Genomic DNA, 26,164 nt, shown 5'->3' with positions numbered 1-26,164 from the left:
AAAAAAAACTCTTAAGACTTACTTAAATCATTGTTACATTATAATTAGGTTTATAAGTTAATGAACTAATCACCAAATCCGGCATGGCTACTGCTAGTTTGGCTACAGCTACAACAACCACACGACTCAAAATGTTTCTAGTTGGGCTTAATGTAACTTGGCCTGACCCTTAAAATTGTATAGTGGGAGTCTCTCTTTAACTTTAACAACGTGCGCGGCAATATTTGTCAACTACCCTCCCGATCGATCGTCAAATCATTCCTCAACCGTCCGATTTCTCCACTCAAAGCTAAAAAGGTAAAAACCCTAAAAAATCGATCTTTTTTTGTGGTAATGAATTCGAATTTGATAAGAAGGTTTTAGAATCTACGGTATATCGACGAGAGCTTGAGAACGAGGTAAATACGGATTCCGGAGGATCTCATTACTGCGTTGAGAGGTGGAGATGATGAGACGGCGGCAGAGGTGGTGGAGTTGATGAAAGTGTTGACGAATAAAGGTGAGAGCTTTGAGAGTTATGAGAAGGAAGTGGAGAGTTTGTGGAAAGCGAGCGGTGAGATTGAGAAGGGAGAGTTAGGGATTTGGAAAGAAGAATTTGGGGTTTTGGAAGTGAAGGTAATGGAGGAGAAGAGTGAGAAACTTTAGAGTAGAAGAAGAGATAAGAGAGAAAGGTAATCATAAAGATGAAGAGATTTATACAAATTGCAGTGGAAAGTCTCTGACTTTAAACTGCAATTAGTGATGGATACGGGAGAATTGTAAGTTCGAGAAGAAGCAGACAGAGGACGAGGTCTTTGAGTGAATCAATGAAGAAGGATGAGTTGTTGAAGAAGAAGAAAAAAGGTAACTTTATTGAACGAGAGGATCTTGGAGCCTACTAAATAAGTAATGGAGTCAGAGCTATACAAAGGTTGTAACTTGTAATGGTGACCGAAAAAAGTTTCTTGGAAGGAGAATTACAGTGGTTGGTTCAGTTGGAGTTGCTGGTTTGGTGGCAGCGACAATGTTCATATGCTATTCAAAAGGAATGTGATTAGATAGTATGGAATGAAGGATTAGCTGAAGACCATAACTTTTGGAAGTTTCAGGGTCATATAGGTCCCTAAGATTTTGCCTGGCTTTCGTTGAGTTTGTGATGTTTCTGGTTTTTTATTTGTTTGACGTGATTGATGTATCCTTGGCTTTTAGGTTGTTAAAACATTTCATACCGGCTTGTCATCAGTTTGCTGTATTTCTGTTGAATGAATAACAAAGAGACACTTGCTTGACAGTGCTTCGTTACACTTAACACACATTCTAGCCATTGCTTAGAAACTTAAGAAAATGAAGAACAAGAGCAACTTGCTAATAGAAACCATGATATGATGAGTACTAGAACAACGAGTCATATCTCTATCTGCTATGAATATGTCGCTCTGGCCTCTAGGGTGTAGTGCTTATTCCGTTTATTCCTTATATTCTGCATAGATCTATTCATTGCAGAATCTTGGTTTTCTCTGGGTCAACTTTTTTTGGTGTCTGAATATTATGGATTAGCTGCCCGGAGAAGCTGAAGGAGTCCACAACAATTCTTCCACGAAGTTGGTTGCTGCATGGGGTGCTTACGACGCAGTAGAGGCATCTGAAAAATGTAAGGATAGTGTTTTAATATGCAAATGAGAGAGGGTAGAGCTACAACTGAATTGGTGGTGTTTATGGAGAACGATGTGACATAATAAACTTGTTTAGTTTGAGTTGCGAACCTGATTTTCATCTTTAGGTACAGTAGATTCATCTTGATGGGTATCAAATTCTTCGACATAAGTCGAAACCGGTAAGGACCCATCAAAATAATACTTGGAAAGGCTGGAATCAAGGTCTGAGTTACTGGATGAATCATCATCGATATCCTCACCTGAAGCTGATGATGACTTTCCTTCTACTACTTCCTGTGAATTCAGATTGACTGCACCAATATCGGAAATCTCACTGCTATCTTTCAAACTATGGAACACTACACTTGTTTGTTCTGTTTCTGTAGGAGTGTCTTCTTGGAACTGAAGTATCATCTTTTCAGACTTGTTCATGGATGGGAAGTTGTTTCGCTCGGTGACCTCAGGTATCAAACCACTATGACGTCTGAAAAACGCGAGAACCTTCTCTTCGTCCTCCGTATAAGATTCATTAAAATCAGGATCGATAGAGGAGACAGTGTGTGAGTTAGATGGACCCGTGGAGCCTTCTTTAGAATCTACTGGATCAACTTGATCAGCAGTTGTACCTCTGATATATTCAGCTTCCTTATCACTCCTCGTCTCGTCAATTGAATCGTTTGCTTCTTCAATGGTCTTCTCCTCATCTTCACCTACCTTTTCCATTCTTCTTCTGGTATGTTTCCTCTTTCTCTATCTTGTTCTACTTTGAGCTGCTACGGTATGGACTCCGTTCACGGACTCAATATATCTTGAAGGCTGCTTCATATATTAGTTGCATTGTTATAGTTCAAAACTATAAGTTGAAAAGTAAAACCAAACAAAGAAGATAAAGAAGAGAAAAAGAAAATCCTATGATGAAAACTTTGAAGAGTAGTTGAGAGATTAAAAGGAATGGCTGATGGAATAAAGGAAGAAACATTCACACTTTTTGTTTTTGACTGGTTGGTTCAATGTGAAAACAAGACTTGAGCAACTTTAGAAACAAATTTTCGTTTGGACAAGAAATTGGATCAGATAGGTAGTGGAACTTAGAGATGTCTTGTTGAACCCTTGGTTGAGAAGAGGTTTGAAGCCTGTACATCATTATTTGCTATTTGATGTGATGCAGTGCGTTAAGGATCCATAAAATTTGTAAGAAGGATTCTCACGTAGCAAAAGCATTTATACATACACATGGCACTTGTGCTAGTTACACTGAAATAAAAAGAGTCAATACATGTCTAGAACTTGTGGTGGACTTTGAATATTGCATACATACATACACAGGCTACAACATACTCATGTCTCTATTCTATGACTCCTTGGGAGAAATTTTGATTGGCATTCCAAGTGATGGAAATGGGAGAGGATCCATGCTAATTGTCTCCTCTGGGTAAACTAAGGACCAATCGTAATGGGTCACGACGAAATGCAAGAAAACGAGAATGCTGATTTTTGCTAGTTGGTGACCTGCACAAAGCCTTGGTCCACCTCCAAATGGAAGATACGTATACGCCTGTATTGGCTTATCAAATCTTGTTGGATCAAAACTCATTGGATCTTGAAATATTTCAGAATTATAATGAGTTCCATAAGTTGTCCAAAGTATCTGCATTCAAACAAAGATCCGGAGGTTTAATTTATTAGTATTTCTTGAAAGAAACAGAGTGTTGATTAGAGATTAAAGAACCTAGGGGGAGATGGATGTGTTATACCTTCCAGCCTTTGGGGATTGTGAATCCTCCATAGTGAATATCAGCGACTGCTTTTCTAAAGGAACCGAAGATTGGAGGAGATAATCTCATTGTTTCACGAACAACTTGCCAACTATACTTCATCTTTTTCACATCGTCCACTGTAAGATGTTCTCCTTCCCCTTTGTTTGCTTTTATCCGAACATGTTCTAAGAGATGAATCAAGAGAGAAATTTAGAGTTGACTTTGGTGATAGGAAAAAAAATATATCTGATATTCATTTGATTGTTTACCTTGAAGGAGAGTGTCACGGCAAGTTGTGTGCTGAGCTAACATCTTGAAAGTCATGGCCATGGCGTAAGAGGTTGTGTCATGAGCTGCAAACACTAACAAAACCATATTATCTACAACCTCTTCTTCGGTAATCACGCCTTTGATCAACTCTTCTATTAGCCTTGTGAAAAGCGTTGTTGTGTTTGGCTTCTCAGCTTCTTCTTCCATTTCTCTTCTCTTCTCCCTAACCTTCCCAACAAGAAACGACTCTATCTCTAGCCTTGCCTTCTTCGCTCTAGCAAACTTAGAACAAGGAAACTCAACCGGCATAGCGAAGACTCCGTCTAAAACTCTCTCAAAGATCTCTAACATCCCAAGCTCCACTTTAATCCCATACAAACACTCAAAGACTACAGTGAAAGTAAGTGCTTTTGCCGAACGGTAGAGGCTAATCTCTTTCTTGCCTCGCCATTCAGTTTCAAGATAAAACTTAACGGTGTCACAGAGCTTAGGTACTATGGACTCTAACCCGTTGTAGCTTAGGCTATTGGCAACAATCCCTCTAAGGACACGATGCTTCTCGCCTTGCTTAGCCATGATGCAGTTCATGCCCATTAGCTGAACAGAGGATGAAGGCCATGAGCTCACCACCAAGCTAAACTCATTGGATAATATCAGCCTATTTGCATCAGCTCCATTGACTACTATTGTTGGTGATCCCATGATTTTTGTCTTGAAGATGTTCCCATGTTTGATGATCCTTGGATTTACGAAATCTTCAAACACTCTGTTGCTTTTTTGAGCTTTGTAGAACTCCATTGTTTCGCCAATCCATGGAAGCCCCATTTCTCCGGGAGGAAGCTTCTTCGTTTTCTGAATCTTCTTTGATATGAATGGGTGCTGTTTCTTGCGGAAGAAGAAAAGTGTGCTGGAGATTGTTGCAGCTATGCATAAGAAGACCCATGAGAGAACGAAGTTTGGTTCTAAAACCATTTTTTGTTTGTTTACTTAAACCAAATATTATTAATCAAGTTTTGCATAATACAGTATTGGATTATGAACTGAGTATTTATAAGTAAGAGATTTTTTCTTTGTGAATGTTAAGGTCAAACCAAGTGGGATTATTCTAATTCCCTTACTTTGTTTTTAAATTTTCATACTTGTTCGCTCTGAGTTCTGACACATGATTGATCTTCAAGATACAGTTCCTTTAGAGCTCAGACTACAATATCTTAATATATTTGTTTTGCAGCAGACGGTGATACATGATTAAACAAAAAAGAGACGGTGATACTAAACATGTTATGCAGATGCATAGAAATGGTTTGCTTCATATGTTTTCTAATATCTTCTCCTTGGTATCTTCTTACTTAAAACAGAAATTTTAGGAATTAATAAATCTGAATACATATTCTTAAAAAAACTTTAGACGAGAATAATGTTGAAACGACTAGGTGGTAATATTGGAAGAAAAAAAAAGAAGCCAAAAAATAAATCAAACCATAGCTTAAATTTATATTTTATTGGTATATCTCCAAAAGAATATAATCCATAATTTACGTTTATTTAAAATACTATATGAATTCATCAAATGTCTGATTAAGAAAGAACCAACAAAGCTTATATGTTGACTTCCGAATATTGAAAAATAATTATGTATATATTTTTCTTCTTCTATTGTTGAATTTGGGTAAAAAAGAGGGGGGGGGGGGGGGGGGGGGGAGAGAGAGACAAGTGCATGTGCTTGGAAGTTGGAATATGCTATAACCAAGATTTGTAAATGAATGTATCACATATGAATCTGATCCCCATAATCTATCTGCCTCTTTAATAATTTCGTAATACTGTATCTTTCTTTTTTTTTTTTTTTTTTTGTTCGTGATAATAATAATATGACTGTATGTAAACACACTTGCTGACGAAATTTTCATTAGAGTAATACTATTATACTTTGGAAATAAATTAAAAATTATACGTGAATCCCTAAAGATCTGCTGTGGCCGGCTTGCCCCTGTTATGTCCAAGTTACGTTGCAAAGAGATTTGTGTGTGTACATTCATTTAACTATTTATATCACATACATTAAACTAATCTTACGGTGTATAGACGTCCAAATAATCGCATAACCTTTAGTCCTTTGTGTATACTTTTGGGCATTTATCTTTACATGTATCACTCTTGAACGTTACTTTGTTTCAAAATTTATAATTTATGTGAACGGTATTAATTCTTGAAATTTGGACAGTTCATTTTTTTATGGTATAGTTCATGCACCTAAGATAGAATTTTCTAATTCTGCTCGCAACAGAGAGGATAATTTCGAATAAGGAATAATTGGTTAAGAAGTCGCTAGTTATAGATTCCTTGTGAAAAAACGTCTTATGATATATTAAACTAGGCCTGGGTAAATAAACCGAAATCGAAGAACCGACCCGAAAATACCCGAATCCGATCCGAACCAATTCTGTCTAAATAACCAATAGGTTTTCGTTTTCAAATAACCACAAGTATCGGGTATTACCCGAACCGAACCCGAGGAACCAAAGATACCTGTTTATACCCGAGAACAATTATACACGATATCACACTATCACATATGAATTGTTTTGCAAGACATGGTATGCTCAGTTTTATTTTTTTAAGATTTCATGGTATGCTCAGTTTCATTTGTTTAAGATTTAGTTCACTGTTTCTTGTTGAATTTGTTAGATTATACAACTGTTTGTACAGTTATATTTCAGGTTTTTTGGGTTTTGTGGGTACATTTCAGGTTTTTGTGGGTACTTTGGATATGTTCGAGTAGGTACTATCCATAACCAATATATTTTGGATACATTACAGGTTTCTTAAAGTCAATACCCAAATAACCCGAACCTGATAGGAATCGAACTTGAACCCGACCCGAAATTATATAAACACTTGTTTGGATCCTATATTAGTAAACCCGAACCCGAATTACCCGAACCTGAATCCGATCCGAACACCCAAATGGCCACACCTATATTAAACGAATTTTGGAGAGTTATTATTTATACTGTCGCGGCATTAGGCATATATGATGCACTTTACGTCGTCGGTTTTGTTATTAACTTGCATAACAAATTAACCTCTCATAGAAACAACAAAATAAGAAAGAGATTAGTTTAATAAATTAAGCTATGAGCATCTTTTCTTTTTTTTTTTCTTTTGATCAACCAAATTATGAGCATCTTAAAAAATAGTTTCGCTCTTGGAAAGTAGATGCCTAAAATTAGGCATCATGACGATGATGATGTTGACATTGAAAACAACAATTATACAAACGTATGATGGTCGTCAATCAATTATAGTTGTATATATGATCGGTTAGCGAACATTAATATATTTATATATTAATAAATGCTAACGTTTTACTCGAAAGTATAATTGTAACTTTTGCATATACATCGGCACACACTTACATTAGTATGTCGAGACATGTTTAAGTTTTATATTTGAGAGTTTAAGACATTGATTCTTTCAGTGATCGGGACAATTAGTTCGTTTGGTTGGTCGGATCGCCTTGAACGCTAAAACAAACAGACAATTTGGTCCATATGTGTTACCCTAGTTTTGGAGTAATTTATTTTGGGCCGTTTTAGCCATTACTGGAAACCACCTAACTCTTTCTATCAAATGTTCCTTACTGTTGCGCATACATTTGATCACCGCATTAATCACATCGACCAAACGATGCTATTTTGTTCGCACCAACTTCACCATTGTAAACGCTATTAAATATTTGTAATTTTCAAGTATTGCCTTATTGGGGGGATAAGTACCCAATATATTGTATATTCGTGTAATTAACGAGACAATCGATTTCGTATTATTGCTTTCACCTATCAACTGATACATCATACATACGCATAGTCTCTAAAAACTAATACAATAAGACACAAAGAAAAAGATAAACATGAAAATATTCGGTATTTGTCCTAATAATGAAAGCAATCATCTATTTTACTAGCCAAAGGCATCTTTGACTCCAAGTGTCAACGGATTTGAATTGATAGACCAACTAACATACAACTTTCAAATGTCAAGTCTTGACTCTTCACTCTTGTATTACTCTCAAAACCGGTAAGAGTTATGTGGTATAGGAAATTGACGATTTATTTCTCTTCAAAATTGTTACAAGTATAATGTTATATACCGTAACATCAGATGTATGAATGAATATTCACGTGGTGTCTAGTGTCTACATAAGTAGAGGACATTAATCAAAAAATTGTATTAACAAAATTGATTGCAAGTTTGTAACCCCTATGTCCCAAACCAATCGGTCGGGAGCTACAATAGTGTGTCGGAATCCTAAAAGGCTAAAAACGGTCTCGGACCAGCTTATGTCAATATGGTTAGCGCTTAGCGGAATAGCTGGCAGATTCAACTAATTCTGAATTCAAAACATTTATAGATGCTTTGGTGATTTTTAAACTAGAATGGTGAGTAACTGAGTATTGTCAAAAAAAAAAAAAAATCTAGAATGGTGAAAAAGTGGTTGAGTACAGAGTTTTATTAATAATAAAAAAGAGAAATAAATCAAATAAAAAAAGTTCCATATATTAAAAAACGTCATAATTCCCAAAAAAAAAACTCATCATCTCTGGAAAAATTATTTACAAATGATTAAAGGTGAAATAAATATTCACATTCGAAAAATATTGGAGAAGCCAGATCGAGGAGCAACTCGAGAGAAGCGAAAGAGTGTGCATTGTTATTATGTGAAGCATTGGAGCTGGTTCAGATTTCAGACCCACTAAAACCTACCGACAATGTTACATTTATTTATCTCTCTTTTCCTTTTTAAATCTCTAATCAAAAGTTTCATCTCATCTTATTTTTTATTTTACTTTGGTAGGTCCTCTTCGACCTCTGCATCTCCACATGCTATACAAGTGGCATCGCTGTATGTATTATTTACCACTCTCTTATTGTTACTCAAAACTTAAATGTCACTTGAATGCAAACTACTACTATATATTTAGGTGAAACCCATATCAAAAATAGCCAAAGGTAAACCAAAATTTTAGCTAATTAATTAAAAAACTTGGAAAAAAACATACTGTCTATTACAAATGATTTTGATCCAATCTTTGGTTTTGCTTTCCATAAAGATGAAGTCGAGGGAGAGAAGTGAACCTTAAATGTAATAAATGCAGCTTGACTTCTCTTTTAACGTCAAGTAACCCACTAATTTAATCATCTCCTTAGCGCAGCAAGCACAAAACAAAAGGGTCTACGTTAGTCTACCTAGATTCTTGATTTTAGTCTTTATGGCCACTTGCTTCTTCTGTCTCAAGTCCCTAAGAGTGGAAACTTACTTGGATTAAATTAGCTTTCACATGATCTCAGAGCTCGCTTTGCATTTTAGATGCAAACATGTCCTGCAATAAACATAAACAACCTACTGAGTCATTGATTGAAACGTGAATAGTAATACGGATAGAGAGATGAATCATTTCATATGGGAGACAGCTTTCTCATACGCGTCCACGCCTTTGCATGAAAGATTAATTTAAGTAGTACTACTCTTCATTTTCTAAAAAAATATATTATTGCAGAATTCTAAGTGTTATTGCAATCACCAGGGGTATTAAATGGGATAGTGTAAATGCACCTGCAACACATCAACTAACCACACACTCCTCCACCTGTTTGTATTTACTTCAAAAATTTTCAAAAACCCTTTAGATATGCTTCCTTCCCTCTATTTAAAAACCTTAGTATCCGGTTTTTATTCTATCACCAAGGAACACACAACACCATTTGCAAAAGTTCTCTTTGTGTCTATCATCAGTGAGTATCAGAAATGAGAGGGATGAAGAGTTTAGCCATTTGGGCTCTATTTGCTGCTTTACTCTCACAGCAGCTCTTTGCTTCTGTTGCTTCCATAAGGTTCGAGGATGCGAAAACATACTACTCTCCTCCTGACCCAAATGCAGGAACTCCTCCCCCTGGTAAGACAAAAAAAACAGAACACATTGTAACTTTTTTTATTCATTCGATGTAATAAGAATCTTTACTAAGCATAACTTTTCACTCAATTCATGCAGTCTCACATGGAACTCCTCCATCACACGGTGGAAGCTACACTCCAACTCCTGCGACTCCATCATACACGCCTCCTTCTAACTGTGGAAGTCCACCTTACGACCCTACTCCTTCAACTCCATCTCACCCTTCACCTCCATCTCACCCAACACCATCTCACCCTTTACCTCCATCACATACTCCAACCCCATCTCACCCTTCACCTCCATCTCATACTCCAACTCCTTCCACTCCATCACACACCCCTCCTTGTAACTGTGGGACACCACATCATGATCCTTCCACGCCTTCACATCCTTCAACGCCTTCACACCCTTCAACGCCTTCCCACCCAACGCCTTCAAATCCTCCTTCTGGTGGATATTACTCATCTCCTCCCCCAAGTACTCCAGTCGTTGTGACTCCACCAACACCCATTGTTGACCCTGGCACACCCATCATTGGAGGAAGCCCACCAACTCCCATTATTGATCCTGGCACTCCTGGAACTCCTTTTGTTCCTGCTCCATTCCCACCAATCACTGGAACATGCGAGTAAGTTACAAACATTCTCTGTCTTATGATGATGATATCAAGTATCACACTTCATAAGTTTTGTTTATTTTGTTTGTGTGTAGTTACTGGAGAAACCACCCTACATTGATTTGGGGTTTGCTTGGCTGGTGGGGCACTGTTGGAGGAGCTTTTGGTACAGTCAGTACCTCCAGTAGCATTCCAGGGTTTGATCCTCACATGAACCTTCTTCAGGCACTTTCCAACACCCGCTCTGATTCCATTGGTGCTCTCTACCGTGAAGGCACAGCGTCTTGGTTAAACTCCATGGTCAACACTAGGTTCCCTTTCACAACCCCTCAAGTTAGAGACCACTTTGTTGCAGGACTTTCCTCAAACAAGGCAGCCACAAAGCAGGCCCATACCTTCAAGCTCGCTAATGAAGGTCGTCTACAGCCCAGAATCTGAAGTTAAGAGAGTTTCATGTCTCAGTTTGTTTGTTGGTTCATATCAAAATCAGTCTTAATTAATTATCTTATTATGTGTGTGCTCATCAGTAGAGTTTTAAGTGTCCTATAGACTCTAGTAATATTTATATTTAATGTTGCTGTTTCAAAATATTTCTTGATCTTAAATAAGATTTAGTAGCTCCTCTGTTTCTCAATCTGTTCAAGAACGTCCAATGAAATGAAATGCTAGCAGATACTTAAACTGAAACGACGACAATATCTTTAACCCGAACAAGAAACTATAAATAGGATCATATAACATTAATATTAAAAGAGATTGGAACAAAGGACAAGCATAGATATAATTTAATGTATAGACTAAGGTACAGAGAAGTCAAAGTCCATATGTAGATTGACATGCCTGCAGACCAACACAATGTCATAACTGCTCCATTAAATGGTTCATGAGCATTTTTAAAATCAGGCCTAAGTAGTAAGTGATGTGGCACCAACGGGAAACAACTGGATTAAACTCCAGAAACGACAAGTCCATGAGAAAGAGAGAGAAGGAGCAAATATTTAGATTTAGCATTAAAGAAGGAGGCAGTACATATCAGAAGTGTGGTGTGGTGTCGTGTTACTGTAATAAACTCTGTGGAGTAAATATTGCAAGATGGTCTCCATGCATTCAAGTTTAAAACCCCCAAGTTCTACCCACCAATGACTAAAATATCTTTAATGGCTCTCTCTAGTAATGTCTGGAATTGCATTAATGATATTAAGTTGGTTGTCATGGTTTTGGAAACACATCATCTTTGGAGTTTGAGAAATAGTATCTCTATCCAAGTTTATCTTTACCCAAGGATGTTCGTTTTCTGAGTGTACTAAACAAATCAGACTGGTTGAATTAACCAACTACTTATTATGTGACTCAAAAGTTAGCTCTCCTTCAACAGAAGTATTCAAACTTTGATACAATGCATCTGTTTTCAGAATTAATATATTTTGAAAGTAACTCGAAGGAGTAAAATCTTGAAATTGTGATCTTTCCTAGTAATGATCAATGTATGAACAGAGGATAAAGACTTGTTTGAGTTATCATTACATTAAGTAGATGTGCTATAGTTCTAGCTCTGTAATTATTTTTTCTTCAAGAATTCTTCCTTGCTAGATTGATTCATTTAGGCTAGATTTGTTCATCAGCATATGAAATTTTCCGAACGCAGCTCACTAAGTGGAAGTGATCTGTTTTAAACTAATCACATCCTGCATTAAGGATGCAAAACTTATATTTTGTTTGGAAACAATCTCCTCAGATTAAGACAGATGCCAGAGCACATGGAGAGAGCAACAAACAACATTTAGCTACGAGAGTTTTCAGTCAATGAATTGATGATAGGACATGTAGCTTCTTTGTTTTCTCTGTCGCAGTAAAAGTTAGGTATTTTTTGGTGCTTTGTAACATGAATTTGGCGTCAAGAAAACATATTTTGGTTTTACTATAAATTATGGTGAGAAGAATGAATGTATTACCTCATTCATTAAGTTAATTAGGAAGGAGCTGACAATGGAATTGAGTAAGTGAGGTTGAAGTCATTGGTAGATGGTACATCACTGAGACTCTAAGCTCCACTTGCTTTCAAATCTTCTGCCATTTCTGTTGTTTCAGGTTTTTTGGCGCAGAATGAAATGATTTAGCAGGTCAATTGTTCTAAAATCTGAAAAGATTTTATCACAAGCGAAGGTTCTATATAGATACATTATGATGTTCTTTTATCTTTTAAGTTGGTGCAGAGAACTTTATCAATTTCTCACTTCAAGCTTCCTTCTTGATAAGAGGAAGTACTAATGCGCCATTACTTTGCTATATATATTCACACTAAGAGACCTTTCTGCCTCTCGTTGGACTAATATAGTCTCATATACTGCAGAGCTTGAATCCAGGGACTGCATCTATGGCAGCCAGGAGCTTCTACCACTCGCTGTTGAAAATCTTACTCACCTTCTTGTCCCTCTTATGACGTGACGCTGGACTAAGATCTTGATCCATTGATCATAAAGTGACTGAGCTGATAAGAGGAATAAAGAGACTGTGTGTCCTCTGCAGTCTGAAAACAGGAGGCAAAAAAGGTTTGGCCTATATCTCTCATATTTTCCATGTCCATAGTTTAGAATTTAGAATTAAAGATCTTTAATTAGATGTAACTTGGGATCGATTCTATGCGTATGCAGCTTTTGCATCTCAATAGTGTTGTAGAACTTGCATTTGTTTTTTCTTTTTGTGTCAAATCAACATTTTGATTTGAATATGTAATACACTAAGTAGCAATATAGAGCTAGCTATTTAACATTTTATTCAAAAAAAAATATAGAGCTAGCTACAGCTAGATATCCTTTTTATTTTTGGATATCTTGTCGTATATTATTAGTCTTAGCCGTAACATAACATACATTAGTCAAAATATATGTAAAATTAGGTCCCTCTCAAATCGTTACATCTGCAATTTTAAGTTTTTTAACAGTAAGTATAACATGAATATATATATATACATAAGATTAATCTCACATGAGAAAAGAGCTTATGTTGGACTCAATTAAACAAGTTGCAGAGGTGGTTGGTCGTGGTTGGAAGAATTCTGGTTCGGTTCAAGAAGGTTAACCGGAATATAATTCCGGTTATACTGCTCCGAGTGGTGAGAAGAAGTCACACCTGACTCGTAAACCGTCCCTTGATGTATCGCGCCCGATTCCTGCTGTTGTAGTCCTGCCCTTTCAGTTATCTGCAGAGATATTTAGAGTTTGCACATCAAGAGATTGTCCTACCGAAATCTAATAATGAACAAAATGCTAAAAAGAGAATTATATATAAAACCTTGGAGCGGAGATACATGTTATCGTTTTGCAGCTCGATTTCCTAGAATGCAACGATGATCAGAAAGAGAAGTAGCTAATAAAGTAGAGTAAGTTAACTTGTGAAGGAAGATAGGGTTTACTTTTACCCTTTTTTGCATGTATTCAATCTCTGCAACTAACATCTCGTGCTGGAGATACAAGCAAACATAACAGGCAAGAATTAGATGGAGTAGTGAAAAAGATACATTGAAAGCATAAGGACATTGATGAATTGTTTAACCTTCTTGGAGCGGACACGACTGATTCCTTTCTCAAGCCTACTTTCAAGGTTCTTGAGTTCCTTAAAGTTCAAGGAACCAAGAGATTCACCAAGAATGTGTCTGTTCAGATTCTGAATGTCCCGGATCTGTCTCCGAAGTTTAGACGCCTCTTGCTGATAGTACTGCATCAATTTTCATTCCATGGTTCATACAAGCGGTCATATAAAAAAAAGTCAGATAATTAAAGAAGAAGTAACGAACTAGTGAACATTAAAATAATAATGAAGCTAAACCTGAGTATTAGCTTCGGTGACGGAAGGAGGGTTAACGGCGTCGGAGCAAGCTTTCTTGTACCTTTCTATTGTTCCTCTCACACTTCACCAAACATTCACCACAGAGGAAAAAGATTGTAAATTTTAATCATTCATTAATTAGCTAATAATGGATACAACCGATGAAAATTTACTGTCAAAACTTTAATCACACCAGGAGTAAAACAAAGACGCACAAAACTATAAAATATCTTTGGATATATAAATAGCACACACACAGAGAAACGTATTTAACTGTTTTGAAACAGATCTTTATTGTCCGGCCATAACCATAAATTCAACCGATCGACAAAATAGAGGGATTGGACCAGTAATAGTAGTACCATATGATTTGTTTTTGACCCTTTTTCTTTTTGGGATATTCATGTTATTATTGCCTATATCTATTAATTACATATAGTCCTAATTTGAAAACACACAAAGAAAGAAAAAGTAGAAATTGGAGAAGAAGAGAAAAGAAAAAGAAATCGATCGATTACATTTGCTCTTAGTTAACTGGAATTGGTCCCAGTGTGTCCAAAATTTACGTACGACACAAAATCCAAATTATATTTTTCGCTAGTACTAATGCCTAATCAGGTTCAAAAACACTACTAGTTAAGCTTTAAGAAAAATAAGTGATCTTCAGGTTAAGTTAGATTCCCTCTATTGATCACCAACAAGCTAGTGGCTTTTTTTCTTTCCAATACATTATTTTGGTAAAAACATATTAGGCTCGGCCTAAATACGTACCAACGACTTGAAATTTATAAATCCTTTGCAATATCAAAATAGTAAAGCTAGCTATATAAAAAATATATGTTAGGCTTTCATATTCATCATACAAGTAATTCACATTGTGCTGTATGATGGAAAGCTGAAGTTGATAAATGTCAAAAGTAAGACACTAAAGCCATAAGGGTGTTTGAAAGACGAAACTTAACTACATTTTTGATAATAGAAACATATAAAATCACGTTTTTTCCACATACCTAATGCATTCTTCTTTTGTTAATCAAATTAGTTGGATATTGAATTAAAGGTACTTTTAAGTCATCATTTATACACCGTTATCATGTATATATAGATTAATTAGTTAGTGAGAAAATGATTCTTTAGTCTTTGTGAAAATTCACATTGTAACTACAAATTTTCTAGTTTTAACTTAGATCCATGATATGAGACTTGACTAATATAGATCATAGTCATACATCACCCTTAACATTATAGTCTTAATACCACTAGCTAAAAACCAATAATACTAATGAAAAAAAAACCCCAAAATTATCACTAGCCAGAAAGCAGACAAATAATCCAAAATGGTGAAATGAACATGAGCTGTTAAATAGCTGGAAACTTATAGAGAAATAATGGAAATGACAAGTTCCCAACTTGGAGTGGAGAAATGAGTAAATAACAATCAAAAAGTCAAAAAATTTATGTTTTCATTGGTTTTGTTGATTGATGGATGATTAATTAGTGACTCAACAGCAAGCTTTGTCCCCAAAAAAAAAAATTCTTGATTTAACAAACCGATTAATCACCAAAATATTAGAGAAGTGTCAGGAGACAAACACCTACTAGTCTTCCCCTAGTAAATCAATTTTTAAGGAATCTACATATAGCTTTTATATAATAATAGCCCGATAAAAAGTTATATTATAATTTATCAAGAACCCTACTTTTTCATTACTATGATGGAAATCTAATGATCAATCTGCAGAAATAAAATTTTATGGGCCATCAAATTGATCGAAGTGTCTTGTAGAAACTGACATACTAGTACATAGATAGATATACATATAGATGCTGTTTTAAAGATTTGTGGAAAAATAAAAAAGTGACTGGAACAAGGTATGGGGATGCTCATTAATGGTCAGAGAAGACCTCACAGCTTTTTAACAAAGAGATAGAGAGAGAAGTTAAAGTAATCAAATCTTTGCCCCAAAAACAAAACTAGGGTTCCCTAGTTTAAAACAACCCTAAATCTGAGGATTTCAAAAGAAAGCTGATCATCAGAGGAACTTAGTAAAACCCTATAAATCTCACCAAGCATATACAGATTGAAAAAGCCACCCAAAAAAAAAAAAAAGGTTCGAAACTATATTCTAGAAAGAAAAAAAATCAAGAAAATCAAGATCTAAAAAAGATGTACCTGTTGTTGGCGTACTCATAGAGACGACCTCGAGTGGAGAAGATGACAAGAGCGACCTCAGCGTCACACAAGACAGAGAGCTCATAAGCTTTCTTGAGCAAACCATTGCGTCGTTTGCAGAAAGTGACTTGACGATTCGTAGTGTTCTCTATCCTCTTGATCTCTATCTTCCCTCTCCCTATCTTCTTGCTGCTCTCTGCTACATCATTACTACTCGCACCACCCTCCATTTATCTAAACCCTAGCTAAGAGTATAAATTATGAACAAAACACAATTAATCAAAACACGACACACAAGAGAGAGAAAAGCTTGTAAGATCGATCAAGTCTTTTTTTGCAAGTTCTGAGAGATTTCAATGAGGAAAGGCATATCCTTTTATTAAAAGAAATAAATGGTTTTAAAAAAAAAAATTGTATTTGATCAAAAGACCTAAACTGATGAATGGAAAAATAAAGAGAAATGCTTTTTTTTTTTTTTTTTTTTACAAACTTGGATGATCAATAAGCATATCATCAATAAGCATACCTGGGTTTGCAAAATTATGATCAGAAAGAATTAAGGAGAAGTGAGAAGGGAATTAAAGAAATCTGAGAGATTTAAGTAATTTGCCTAAAGATACTATTCTTATTATCTCAGTACCACTTAACTGCTGCTTGTGCTTTACTTTTTTTTTTTTTTTGGTTTATAATTTTTTTTAGAGGAGTATTTCTTTGGAAGTATATAAAAAAACCATTTGCAGAAAACAGAAGGTTTGGTAGTTTTTTTCAAACTGCAATGTTATAGACCAAAAAAAGAAAGAAAGAAATTGGACCATTAGTCTAACATGCATTAATTTAGCCAATTTATCTCTCACACCTAATCCTTTGAATTCTCTATGTATGCATTTAGATTGAAATTTGAAATTGATTAAGACTTAAGTGGTAGAAATTATCAAAATAGGAAAAAAGAAGAGGAGTTGGGTTTGGATTGGGTGGGGAGAGCAGGCATTGAAGGAGGACCATCCAATTTTTCTTTCATGTTTTGGGGGAAAAAGAGAGGTATGGGCTCTGTTTCTCATCAGAATCACCTTTTGGAAAGTTACCTTTTTTGGTAATTCTTATTTTTATTCTCATTTTCTTTTTATTGCCCTACGTACGTCTTTTAATTATATTTACCTGGTATAATTTTTATTATCAATTTTCAAATTTAACTAAATCTTTCAACGTAAATTTTAGAATGGTGTTAAATATAACTTATCAACTAATAATAACCAAGCGAACCAATGAATGAAATTTCAGGTTTTTTGAATATATATATATATATATATATATATATTTAAATTTGTGTTTACGGGTTGACGACATTGAACTATGATTTACATTCATAATTCACGTTTAATATATATAAAAAACTTCATAATTATATTTGTCTTGCCAATTACAAACTGTAAATAAATGTACAAAAGAAAAGATAATTGTTTATGTTCAAAACTGGCTTGATAAAAATGGCAATCCAAAGTATATAGCGTAACTAGTTTCGTGTTTCCAAATTATTATGTTGAAGAGTCTTATTCTTGGACATTAAGTTAGTCCAACGGCATCTTGAATATTAAGGATATTAGTTATTTAATATACGTAATTTAGACAAAGAACGACATCATATAAACGACAATATAATTAGAGAAGACGAAACTAATAAAGTTAAATGAGGGCAGAGAGAACCCACGTACGGCGAATGACTAATCCTATGTATAGTCATTATCCATATGACCCTTTCTCAGATTTGCATTAACTAATTGTAGTTACGAAAGGAAACTCTTTTGTGTTTTGCCCATACCTCATCATTTTCATTGTACTTACTTCAATTTAATTTTATTCACGAGCGAAAAAGCATCTACATATATATACACTTCCACATTCATGTCGAGTTAATTTAAGTTTCAAATTTTGCAAAATTCATTTCAAGAAGGAACTTGAGTGTTGGTAGGGCTTTCATTGACTTTCGTGGTAAGCATATAATTTAAGAAAATATACCATGAAATTTCAAAGCTAGCTAGTAAATAATTTGAATGCTCTGATTCTCGTTCGTGGATACTTAATTAGCGTGAAATAATATAATTTCATATTGGCAAAAAGTCTTTATCATATAGACTACTAATGAAGAAAAAGGTAAATAATAAATACTTTGTGTAAGAAAGATGAATTAGATAAAGATTACTTTTACTAGCTCGGTGACAAAAAAAGTTAAATCTTGATCAAATTAAACGTTCACTGGTGAACTTCAATTTCATGAAAAGAAGTATATATATATATATAAATGGGTAAGAAAGAGAGACTCTATAAAGACGTCAAATTAAAAGGACGCGGGCATGTGATTTACTCAGAATTTAACAAAGTCGTGGACCAAATATCATAATCAAAACTGTGTAATACGTCCAATCCTCATTAATTAGTGCGTAGTTTCTTGATCACAAACTCTTGTGGAAAAAGAAAAGAATCTTGTTTACCAAAGATATATTGCAAAGTATCATTCATAGGGATAGATAGGGATACTAGACCCAAGACTTGGATTTCCCTAATTAGTCTGAAATTTACCAACAATTACTTTGTTATATTTTTTCTTATAGAGAAGAGAAATGGGTTCATATGCTAACGTATTAACAGGTTGGAGATTCTTTGCCTGTGCTTGTTGCCTTAACTTATACAAAGATTCTTGCTTCAAAAAAGATTCAAGCTGTTGTTGTGTATATATCCAACGTCACAGTGCTAAAGACGTTTGTGTTCAGAGAGAAGTTTCCATTGAAAGAAGAGATAGACTGAGTATTAAAATAACTCAAAAAATGGGTGTCATTATTGTGATTGCAAAACGTTTTGATGCTCTCATTGGGTAGGTTTCAATCTTTGTCTCATATATAGGATAAAAATAATTAAACTCGATATATGTTAAAAAATTTAACATTATTTTCTTCTTCTTTTTTTTTTGTCTTGTTGCATGCAGGCCTGGAGTCATGCTTCTCTATCCTCTGTAAGTGAATTTAAATCTAAATGCCTTGTTTATAAAGGACTTCAAAGTAATATGAGGGGAAAAAAAAAAGGACTTCAAAGTAATAACAACTGAATGGGTGATGATGATGATTAAGGTATGCATCGTTTCGAGCAATAGAGAGTCCAACAATGTTAGATGATCAACAATGGCTAACATATTGGATCATTTACTCCTTAATAACAATATTCGAGCTATCAGTTTGGAGGATCCTTGCCTGGTAATTATTATATATAATATTAATAACATTCCCAATCAATTTTTGTTACGAATTCAGAAATATATATAAAAAAAAACTCTTCCCTGTTCTATTGCATTTTGTAGGCTACCATTTTGGCCATACTTGAAGCTTTTGTTCTGTATGTGGTTGGTGCTACCAATGTTTAGTGGTGCAGCCTACATTTACTCCAATTTCGTTAGACAATACGTCAAGATTGGGATGAATGTTGGGGGAGGAGCTAATTATACAGATGAACAGAGAAGAGTATTACAGATGATGAGTCTTGATGCTAGAAAATCGGTTCAAGATTATGTTGACCGGTTCGGATGGGATTCTGTTGAGAAAGCAATTAAAGCGGTACACTTACACATCATATCTTTTTTGATATACATTATAATCAAATACTACATAAAATTGGGATTTTAACTTCATCATATGTGTTTTTTTTTTTAATAGGCTGAAAAGGAAACAAGAAGGCATTGAGATGGATCGGAGGATCAAGAATCACGAAAATATTACTATTTGGTTTGTATGTGTGTAGATTGTATAGAGCAAAACTTTTATAAAAGGTAAAAAAAAAAAAAGAAAAAAAGATGTTTAAATTTGTGTTCTTCTTTAGAGAAGCAACGTTCTCTATCGTAAGTAAAAAAGAAATCGGATTCTATTTTGGATGGCTCTAAATTTGATTAGGAGACCAAATTCGAATTGAAAAATAAGAATACAAACACTCTTTGACAAACTATAAAGATGAAGTCAGAAATCACTTCACTTCCCTTTATAACCCAAATAGTAGAGAAGAACATTGCTGATCCGCTGCTTTAAGTTATCACATCAATTCTGTGTTTTGTTATTTCCTAATTTTTTTTATTTTGTCAACAACTTTTTAAAAATTACTTTGTTGGCTCAGATAAGCTTAAATTAAAAGTTTATAACAAATTAAATAAATAAATTACTTATCAGATAGGCCTTTTGGTTTAAAAGAAAAAAAAAATCCAAATTTTAAATTCAGAGATCTATGAATGATAAAAATCCAAAATTTCTCTATAGCCCACACACAAACGAAGGAATAAATAAATAAACTTTCCATAGCTCCAAAAAATTGATATATGGCGTCATAAATATAATACATTATTTATCAGTTGTTTTTAATTTACTGGTAAAAAAAACAGGAAAATTAGTGGGAAATAAATTAAAAAAAAATTCCAAAAAACCCCCTCTTGTCAATAGATTCAAAGCGCATACTCTCTAATTTGACTCAATCTAGGGTTTCTCTGGTCACTTGAAGCTTTTCTCCCTTAAACCTCGTCTCTCACTCGTCAACCCTCTTCCTCCTCTTCCCTTGTCGCCAAGATTGAAGCTTTGTTTTCAGGTTTGAATCCCATCTTAGATAATTGGGTGTTTGAATTATTCCGACAAACATGTCTTAGACGCTGTCTTCCTTGTGTTGATGTCCTGTTTTGCTTTTTCTCTTATCTGGGTATTATTACTAGATCTTTCCTAGGAATCTTCTTCTTACGGCCATGAATCTGATTTATTCGTTGCTGTGCTGTTTATGAAAACGATGCAGAATATGAAAGTTCACACCTTTTTTTTTTTGTGTGTGGCTTCTTATCTATTCGCTTAATGTTCTTGTGGCATGATTTTTTATTCTAAAGCAGTTTGCTTTCATCTGTTATGCTTAATCTCGTTGCATGACTACAGTCGGCTGGTTGTATGACAAAAAAATTTAGACTTGATTCATGTTGAATAGCTTTTCTATCTCTAAAAAAGCTCTTAAACTAGTTCCCGATGGTGTAGTAGAGAACTTATTGATTTTGAGGAAATGCTCCAGCTGATTATGATTATTGTTGTTCTGCATTTTGGGGATAAAGAGATAGAGAACATTGACTTTACATCTTTTTTCTGGCAATCAGTTCTGGCTTCACCGGATAATTAAGGGATTCAGTAAGAGATAAGTTCATTCTGTGACAACATGGAGACTAAGAATGAGAATTCTGATGTTTTACACGCCGAGGAGTTCAAAAATCAGGCTAACGAAGCTTTCAAAGGTGTGTATTTTTTTATTAAAAACGTTTAACAGAATCAGTTAATACTCTTTTTAATGGGGATCTATCTTTTTTGCTTTGAATTAAGAACAGGTCACTAAACTTTGTTTGTTGCTTACAGGTCACAAATTCTCCAATGCTATTGATCTATATACAAAAGCTATTGAACTCAACAGTAACAACGCTGTGTATTGGGCAAACCGTGCATTTGCTCACACGAAACTGGAGGAATATGGCAGTGCGATACAGGATGCATCAAAGGCCATTGAAGTTGATTCAAAATACTCTAAGGTATCATTCTGTGACAAGTTTTTGCTTTTTCTTCTTCTCACGTTCATTCAACCTTATTCACTGATTATCTACTGAATTTACAGGGATATTACAGGCGTGGTGCTGCGTATCTTGCCATGGGAAAATTCAAGGACGCCCTGAAGGATTTCCAACAGGTTAATGTTTATTGCACGAGCATTGTGCCATTTAAGTTTTGTTTTTTCCGTCTATATTTGCTAGCTCTCCATCTGATAGTTCTTGTCTTATTTATTACTTTTTGAGTAAGCCAGTCCGCTCATGTTGAGAAATGTCAAATGACGAAAGATGAAATGTTGTAGTCACCCAAAAAGGTCATAACTTCATTGTTTTGATCTGTCCAAGTGATAGGAAACTTGATAGTGATCTGTGAAAATCCAGTTTGGTGGTGGACTGTCTTTATTTATTGAGTGAGAAAGATTCGTGTTACAGTATTCCGGACATGGTCTGCTATTTATATTTTAGGTAAAAAGGCTTTCTCCTAATGACCCTGATGCCACAAGAAAGCTAAGAGAATGTGAGAAAGCAGTGATGAAACTCAAATTTGAAGAAGCAATCTCCGTACCAGTATCCGAAAGGCGTTCAGTAGCTGAGTCCGTTGACTTCCACACAATAGGTATCCATCATCTGCTTGCTTATTTTTCTGTTGTCTTATAGCTTGCAGTGTGTTCTGTCATCCCTGGTTCTTTCGTCTCTTGTTATGCGATGCCTTTGATTCAGTAGTTGACAAATGGTTGAATGTAGCTTTAGACTAGTAATCATTCTTCTACCTATTGTCACATAATAGGAAACAAACCCAGATCATCGTTCATGCCCACCAAAACGGCTTTAGCAGCAGTTGTTGCAGCAGTAATGGTGGTGGCGGTCCGGGAATTTGCCACAACTGAGATACTCATGGTGTTGGTTTCGGTGGTATTAGGGGCATTTTGGTGGGGTAGCTCTGGTAGTAGTGTCTTTTCTTTCGTTAACTCCTCATCCTAGGATCAATGTGTATCGTTTTTATGCATATCAAAGCCTGGATATGTTTCCTTTCTTGGAGTCTTAGTTGAGAATTGAGAAGTTCAGTGATATTGATGTGAAACCCATCTCAATAGGAGTGGACATTTCGCAGACTTACAAATTTCTCCTTTTCTTTTCTGTTAAGATGGCATATCTCTTTTGCTACACTTTAACTCTTGCCAGTAAAATGTGTCCATGGCTTGTAGTTTTTAGCATTTCATTGAAAACTGATGTTCACTGTTGTAGAGGTTTTAACCCTTTATCAATCTTCTAATATTCTATTCAATTTCATTGTAGAGGTTGAGCCACAGTATTCTGGAGCTCGGATTGAGGGAGAGGAAGTTTCCTTGGATTTTGTGAAAACGATGATGGAAGATTTCAAGAACCAAAAAACATTGCATAAACGGTACATATTTTTTTTGGTGGTACTCTACTTAATTAACGCAGTGATCATCTCTTCATGCTTAGTCGGCATTATATTTGTAGGTATGCATATCAAATCGTCTTACAAACAAGACAAATCTTGCTAGAACTGCCGTCTCTTATCGACATTAGCGTTCCAAATGGCAAACATATCACTGTATGTGGTGATGTGCATGGTCAGGTATGCTTTGGTTTCACTTACTCACCTAGCATAATTTTTCTTCTCTTAGATGAATCTGCAATCTTTCAGTTCTCTTGTTTACATGCGTAGAAATTTTCAGTAAACCAGTTCCCATACTATATCTCTGGAATTGGATTTTAATGTGAATCTTTCTACTTCTCATATCTTGATTTTGTTGGCTAACCTTCTGCTCCATTTTGCACTAGAAGGGGCTGTAGTGTCAGTGTTGTGTTGTGTCTTTGACACGTGAATGTTTTTTTTTCAGTTCTATGATCTACTAAATATCTTCGAGCTCAATGGTCTCCCTTCTGAGGAGAATCCATACCTCTTCAACGGTGACTTTGTGGACAGAGGCTCATTCTCTGTTGAGATTATCCTCACACTATTTGCTTTCAAGTGCATGTGCCCATCATGTAAGCTCTCTGAACCCTTGCTATAATAATTCTTTGATGTTCAAGTTTTAGTTGCTTTTGCTATCACTGACAAGGATTAGATGATCTACTATTGTCTGATGGGTTGAAAGTTCCCAATCAAATTGTACATCGCTATTTACACGTATTTGTTGAAAATTGCAGCCATATATCTAGCCAGAGGAAACCACGAAAGCAAGAGCATGAATAAAATTTATGGTTTTGAGGGCGAGGTTCGATCCAAGTTGAGTGAAAAATTTGTGGATCTCTTTGCTGAGGTTTTCTGTTACCTACCGTTGGCTCATGTTATAAATGGGAAGGTCTTTGTGGTACATGGAGGTCTGTTCAGTGTTGATGGCGTGAAACTGTCAGACATCAGAGCTATCGACCGTTTCTGTGAGCCTCCAGAGGAAGGTATGTTTCATCATATACATCTTCTGTAAACTTTTTTTGTAATTGTTTTTTTCTGTTTTTTCGTCTAATCATGATAGTGTTCAGGGCTAATGTGTGAACTTCTGTGGAGCGATCCTCAACCTCTCCCTGGAAGAGGCCCAAGCAAGCGAGGGGTTGGTCTATCGTTTGGTGGAGACGTGACAAAGAGGTTTTTGCAAGATAATAATCTAGGTTAGTTGCTGTTATGGTATTATTTGGGTTTGGGCTCTGGTGCCAATTTAATCTTGAGATTGCTATTAAGTTAGTTTTTTATGAATCATAGAGTTGTTGGTCCGCTCACATGAAGTAAAAGATGAAGGCTATGAGGTTGAGCATGACGGTAAACTCATCACTGTCTTCTCTGCGCCAAATTACTGTGATCAGGTAACCCAAAACGTCACGTTTTCAATTTTGAAACAGCACCGAATTACATGGTTCTTACTTAACATGGAATTTTTATTGTTGTAGATGGGTAACAAGGGGGCTTTCATTCGTTTTGAAGCTCCTGATATGAAGCCAAATATTGTTACATTCTCAGCAGTGGTGAGTGTAGTATACCTCTTACACAGCATTGTTCTTGTGAATGTTTCATAGATTTATGTAGACTCATTTGAAAGTTCTTCTAATTCTTTGATATTGTCACAGCCTCACCCGGATGTGAAGCCAATGGCGTATGCAAACAATTTTCTCAGGATGTTCAACTAACCAGCAAAAAGCTTCTTCTACTCAAATGCTATGCTAAAGACTCAAGACCAGACGTGTTTCAGAAACATAATGATATAAGTTTTTTTTTTCCTTATCTTCTGCAGTTTTTCATGTTGTTCCATAAAAGGGAGCCCATGATAATTAAAGGTACAGTATCCGGATTTGATCGGTTTTTCTTTCTTTTTGCTTTTTGATAAAGATGTTCCCTCTTCCTCTTAAGCTTGTCCATCAACTTTTGTCCCTTTTGTCTTATGTTGTAAGAGGGATAATGGATCATTCTTATTTTAGCTGAAAATCTTGTGATTTACTCAACAAAAGAGTGACCAAATGACCCCAGAAAACTCTCTGTACTTAGATGGTTTCTTGAATCAATTAAAATCAAAGGATGGTTTCTTAAGCTTCTTGTCTGGTCCTTCTTAGACCTTGGATTCTTTTTTAAATAGAGTTTGATTCAAATATTCAGGCAAGGACATCAAGTAAAGAAGACAGAGAGGTCGACAGTGTAGAGCTCTTGCAACAGTAATTCTCATGTAGATTCAGTTTTGCCCCTTCTCTTATTTGAGTATTGTACAATTGGTGAGCTGTTTAAATAGTCTAAAGAGAAAGCTAATAGCACTATTGTTTTCCCCACTCTACATGAGCCTGTTTCAGATTAAAATACCTGCAGATTCTCATAAGATTCCCCCCTCCATGAATTTTGCAGAGAATTTCGACAAAATATATGCTTTGTTGTTTAACAACGACTTAACTACTACTGAATCACAGATTCATAAAAAGCCATCCTTTGTACATAAACATAACATGTGGGTAATCTGAGGAAATATCATCCATGTGCATACTGAAACCATGAGGTTATATAATAATAGTATATGACCCATGATATTGACTATTGTATATCTATCCTATGCATAGATACATAAACTAAAATGTGGAGAAAGCAAAAGGAGATGAAAATGGAAGAGTGGTGTCAAATCGTAAAGCACTGATGAAAGGACTGAGAGATCCAGAAAGCATTACGTGGATTACATAAAACAGTTACAAAAAAACAAAAACAAAAAAAGTTATTTTCTTGGTGTTGACAAGTGTTATAAGGGAAGTAGAGATTTAGGTTTAATATGATGTTTAGCGTCTCGTACTACTAATACAGTGACTTTTACGACCATTTTGATTAATATTTGGGGTAGGGAGG

At 35.3% G+C, this 26,164-nt stretch overlaps 6 protein-coding genes and 1 long non-coding RNA gene across 14 annotated transcripts; 4 read left to right on the top strand and 3 right to left on the bottom strand.

Annotated features, from left to right (window-relative positions):
• Positions 1-1,212: 1,212 nt before the first annotated feature.
• On the bottom strand, positions 1,213-2,587 carry LOC104782797 (uncharacterized). Its single transcript, XM_010507828.3, has 2 exons — positions 1,743-2,587; positions 1,213-1,621 (listed from the first exon to the last, which is right to left on the bottom strand). The coding sequence occupies exons 1-2, from the start codon at positions 2,355-2,357 to the stop codon at positions 1,526-1,528; spliced, it is 711 nt and encodes a 236-aa protein (XP_010506130.1). The 5' UTR covers positions 2,358-2,587; the 3' UTR covers positions 1,213-1,525.
• Positions 2,588-2,822: 235 nt separating this feature from the next.
• Positions 2,823-4,683, bottom strand: LOC104782796 (11,12-secotaxane synthase-like). The gene is made up of 3 exons (XM_010507827.3): positions 3,661-4,683; positions 3,389-3,576; positions 2,823-3,282 (listed from the first exon to the last, which is right to left on the bottom strand). Exons 1-3 carry the CDS (start codon positions 4,631-4,633, stop codon positions 2,986-2,988), a joined length of 1,458 nt encoding a protein of 485 aa, XP_010506129.2. The 5' UTR covers positions 4,634-4,683; the 3' UTR covers positions 2,823-2,985.
• Positions 4,684-8,169: 3,486 nt separating this feature from the next.
• Positions 8,170-10,868, top strand: LOC104782795 (protodermal factor 1). The gene is made up of 3 exons (XM_010507825.3): positions 8,170-9,618; positions 9,715-10,246; positions 10,330-10,868. Exons 1-3 carry the CDS (start codon positions 9,471-9,473, stop codon positions 10,670-10,672), a joined length of 1,023 nt encoding a protein of 340 aa, XP_010506127.1. The 5' UTR covers positions 8,170-9,470; the 3' UTR covers positions 10,673-10,868.
• A 1,176-nt stretch (positions 10,869-12,044) lies between these two features.
• LOC147946352 (uncharacterized) lies at positions 12,045-14,240 on the top strand. 3 transcript variants are annotated; one of them, XR_015597670.1, is made up of 4 exons: positions 12,172-12,230; positions 12,323-12,397; positions 12,585-12,783; positions 13,263-14,240. It is a non-coding gene; the product is annotated as an uncharacterized LOC147946352 (long non-coding RNA). The 3 variants fall into 3 exon arrangements; XR_015597671.1 differs by lacking the exon at positions 12,323-12,397 and having other exon boundaries at positions 12,045-12,259; XR_015597669.1 differs by lacking the exon at positions 12,172-12,230 and having other exon boundaries at positions 12,257-12,397.
• Positions 13,048-17,268, bottom strand: LOC104782794 (agamous-like MADS-box protein AGL5). 4 transcript variants are annotated; one of them, XM_010507822.3, is made up of 7 exons: positions 16,759-17,268; positions 16,233-16,477; positions 14,060-14,141; positions 13,787-13,948; positions 13,647-13,694; positions 13,526-13,567; positions 13,048-13,433 (listed from the first exon to the last, which is right to left on the bottom strand). In XM_010507822.3, exons 2-7 carry the CDS (start codon positions 16,460-16,462, stop codon positions 13,248-13,250), a joined length of 750 nt encoding a protein of 249 aa, XP_010506124.1. In that variant the 5' UTR covers positions 16,463-16,477; positions 16,759-17,268; the 3' UTR covers positions 13,048-13,247. The 4 variants fall into 4 exon arrangements, with proteins under 4 accessions (XP_010506124.1, XP_010506126.1, XP_087367990.1 ...); XM_010507824.3 differs by having other exon boundaries at positions 13,653-13,694; positions 16,759-17,232; XM_087511864.1 differs by having other exon boundaries at positions 13,653-13,694; positions 16,233-16,473; positions 16,759-17,077.
• A 1,591-nt stretch (positions 17,269-18,859) lies between these two features.
• Positions 18,860-20,076, top strand: LOC104782793 (HVA22-like protein f). The gene is made up of 5 exons (XM_010507821.3): positions 18,860-19,098; positions 19,210-19,236; positions 19,352-19,474; positions 19,579-19,831; positions 19,931-20,076. Exons 1-5 carry the CDS (start codon positions 19,052-19,054, stop codon positions 19,955-19,957), a joined length of 477 nt encoding a protein of 158 aa, XP_010506123.3. The 5' UTR covers positions 18,860-19,051; the 3' UTR covers positions 19,958-20,076.
• A 536-nt stretch (positions 20,077-20,612) lies between these two features.
• LOC104782792 (serine/threonine-protein phosphatase 5) lies at positions 20,613-25,292 on the top strand. 3 transcript variants are annotated; one of them, XM_019245042.2, is made up of 14 exons: positions 20,627-20,843; positions 21,388-21,522; positions 21,641-21,810; positions 21,894-21,965; positions 22,291-22,441; positions 22,613-22,768; positions 23,122-23,230; positions 23,311-23,428; positions 23,694-23,841; positions 24,004-24,252; positions 24,337-24,462; positions 24,554-24,654; positions 24,739-24,813; positions 24,916-25,292. In XM_019245042.2, the coding sequence occupies exons 2-14, from the start codon at positions 21,447-21,449 to the stop codon at positions 24,973-24,975; spliced, it is 1,611 nt and encodes a 536-aa protein (XP_019100587.1). In that variant the 5' UTR covers positions 20,627-20,843; positions 21,388-21,446; the 3' UTR covers positions 24,976-25,292. The 3 variants fall into 3 exon arrangements, with proteins under 3 accessions (XP_010506121.1, XP_019100587.1, XP_010506122.1); XM_010507820.3 differs by having other exon boundaries at positions 22,613-22,771; XM_010507819.3 differs by lacking the exon at positions 22,613-22,768 and having other exon boundaries at positions 20,613-20,843.
• The last annotated feature ends 872 nt before the right edge of the window (positions 25,293-26,164 follow it).

Source organism: Camelina sativa, chromosome 4 (genome assembly GCF_030686135.1).
Source record: "Camelina sativa cultivar CO46 ecotype springtype chromosome 4, ASM3068613v1".
Lineage (NCBI taxonomy): Eukaryota > Viridiplantae > Streptophyta > Magnoliopsida > Brassicales > Brassicaceae > Camelina > Camelina sativa.
This window is presented reverse-complemented; position numbering and strand designations above follow the sequence as displayed.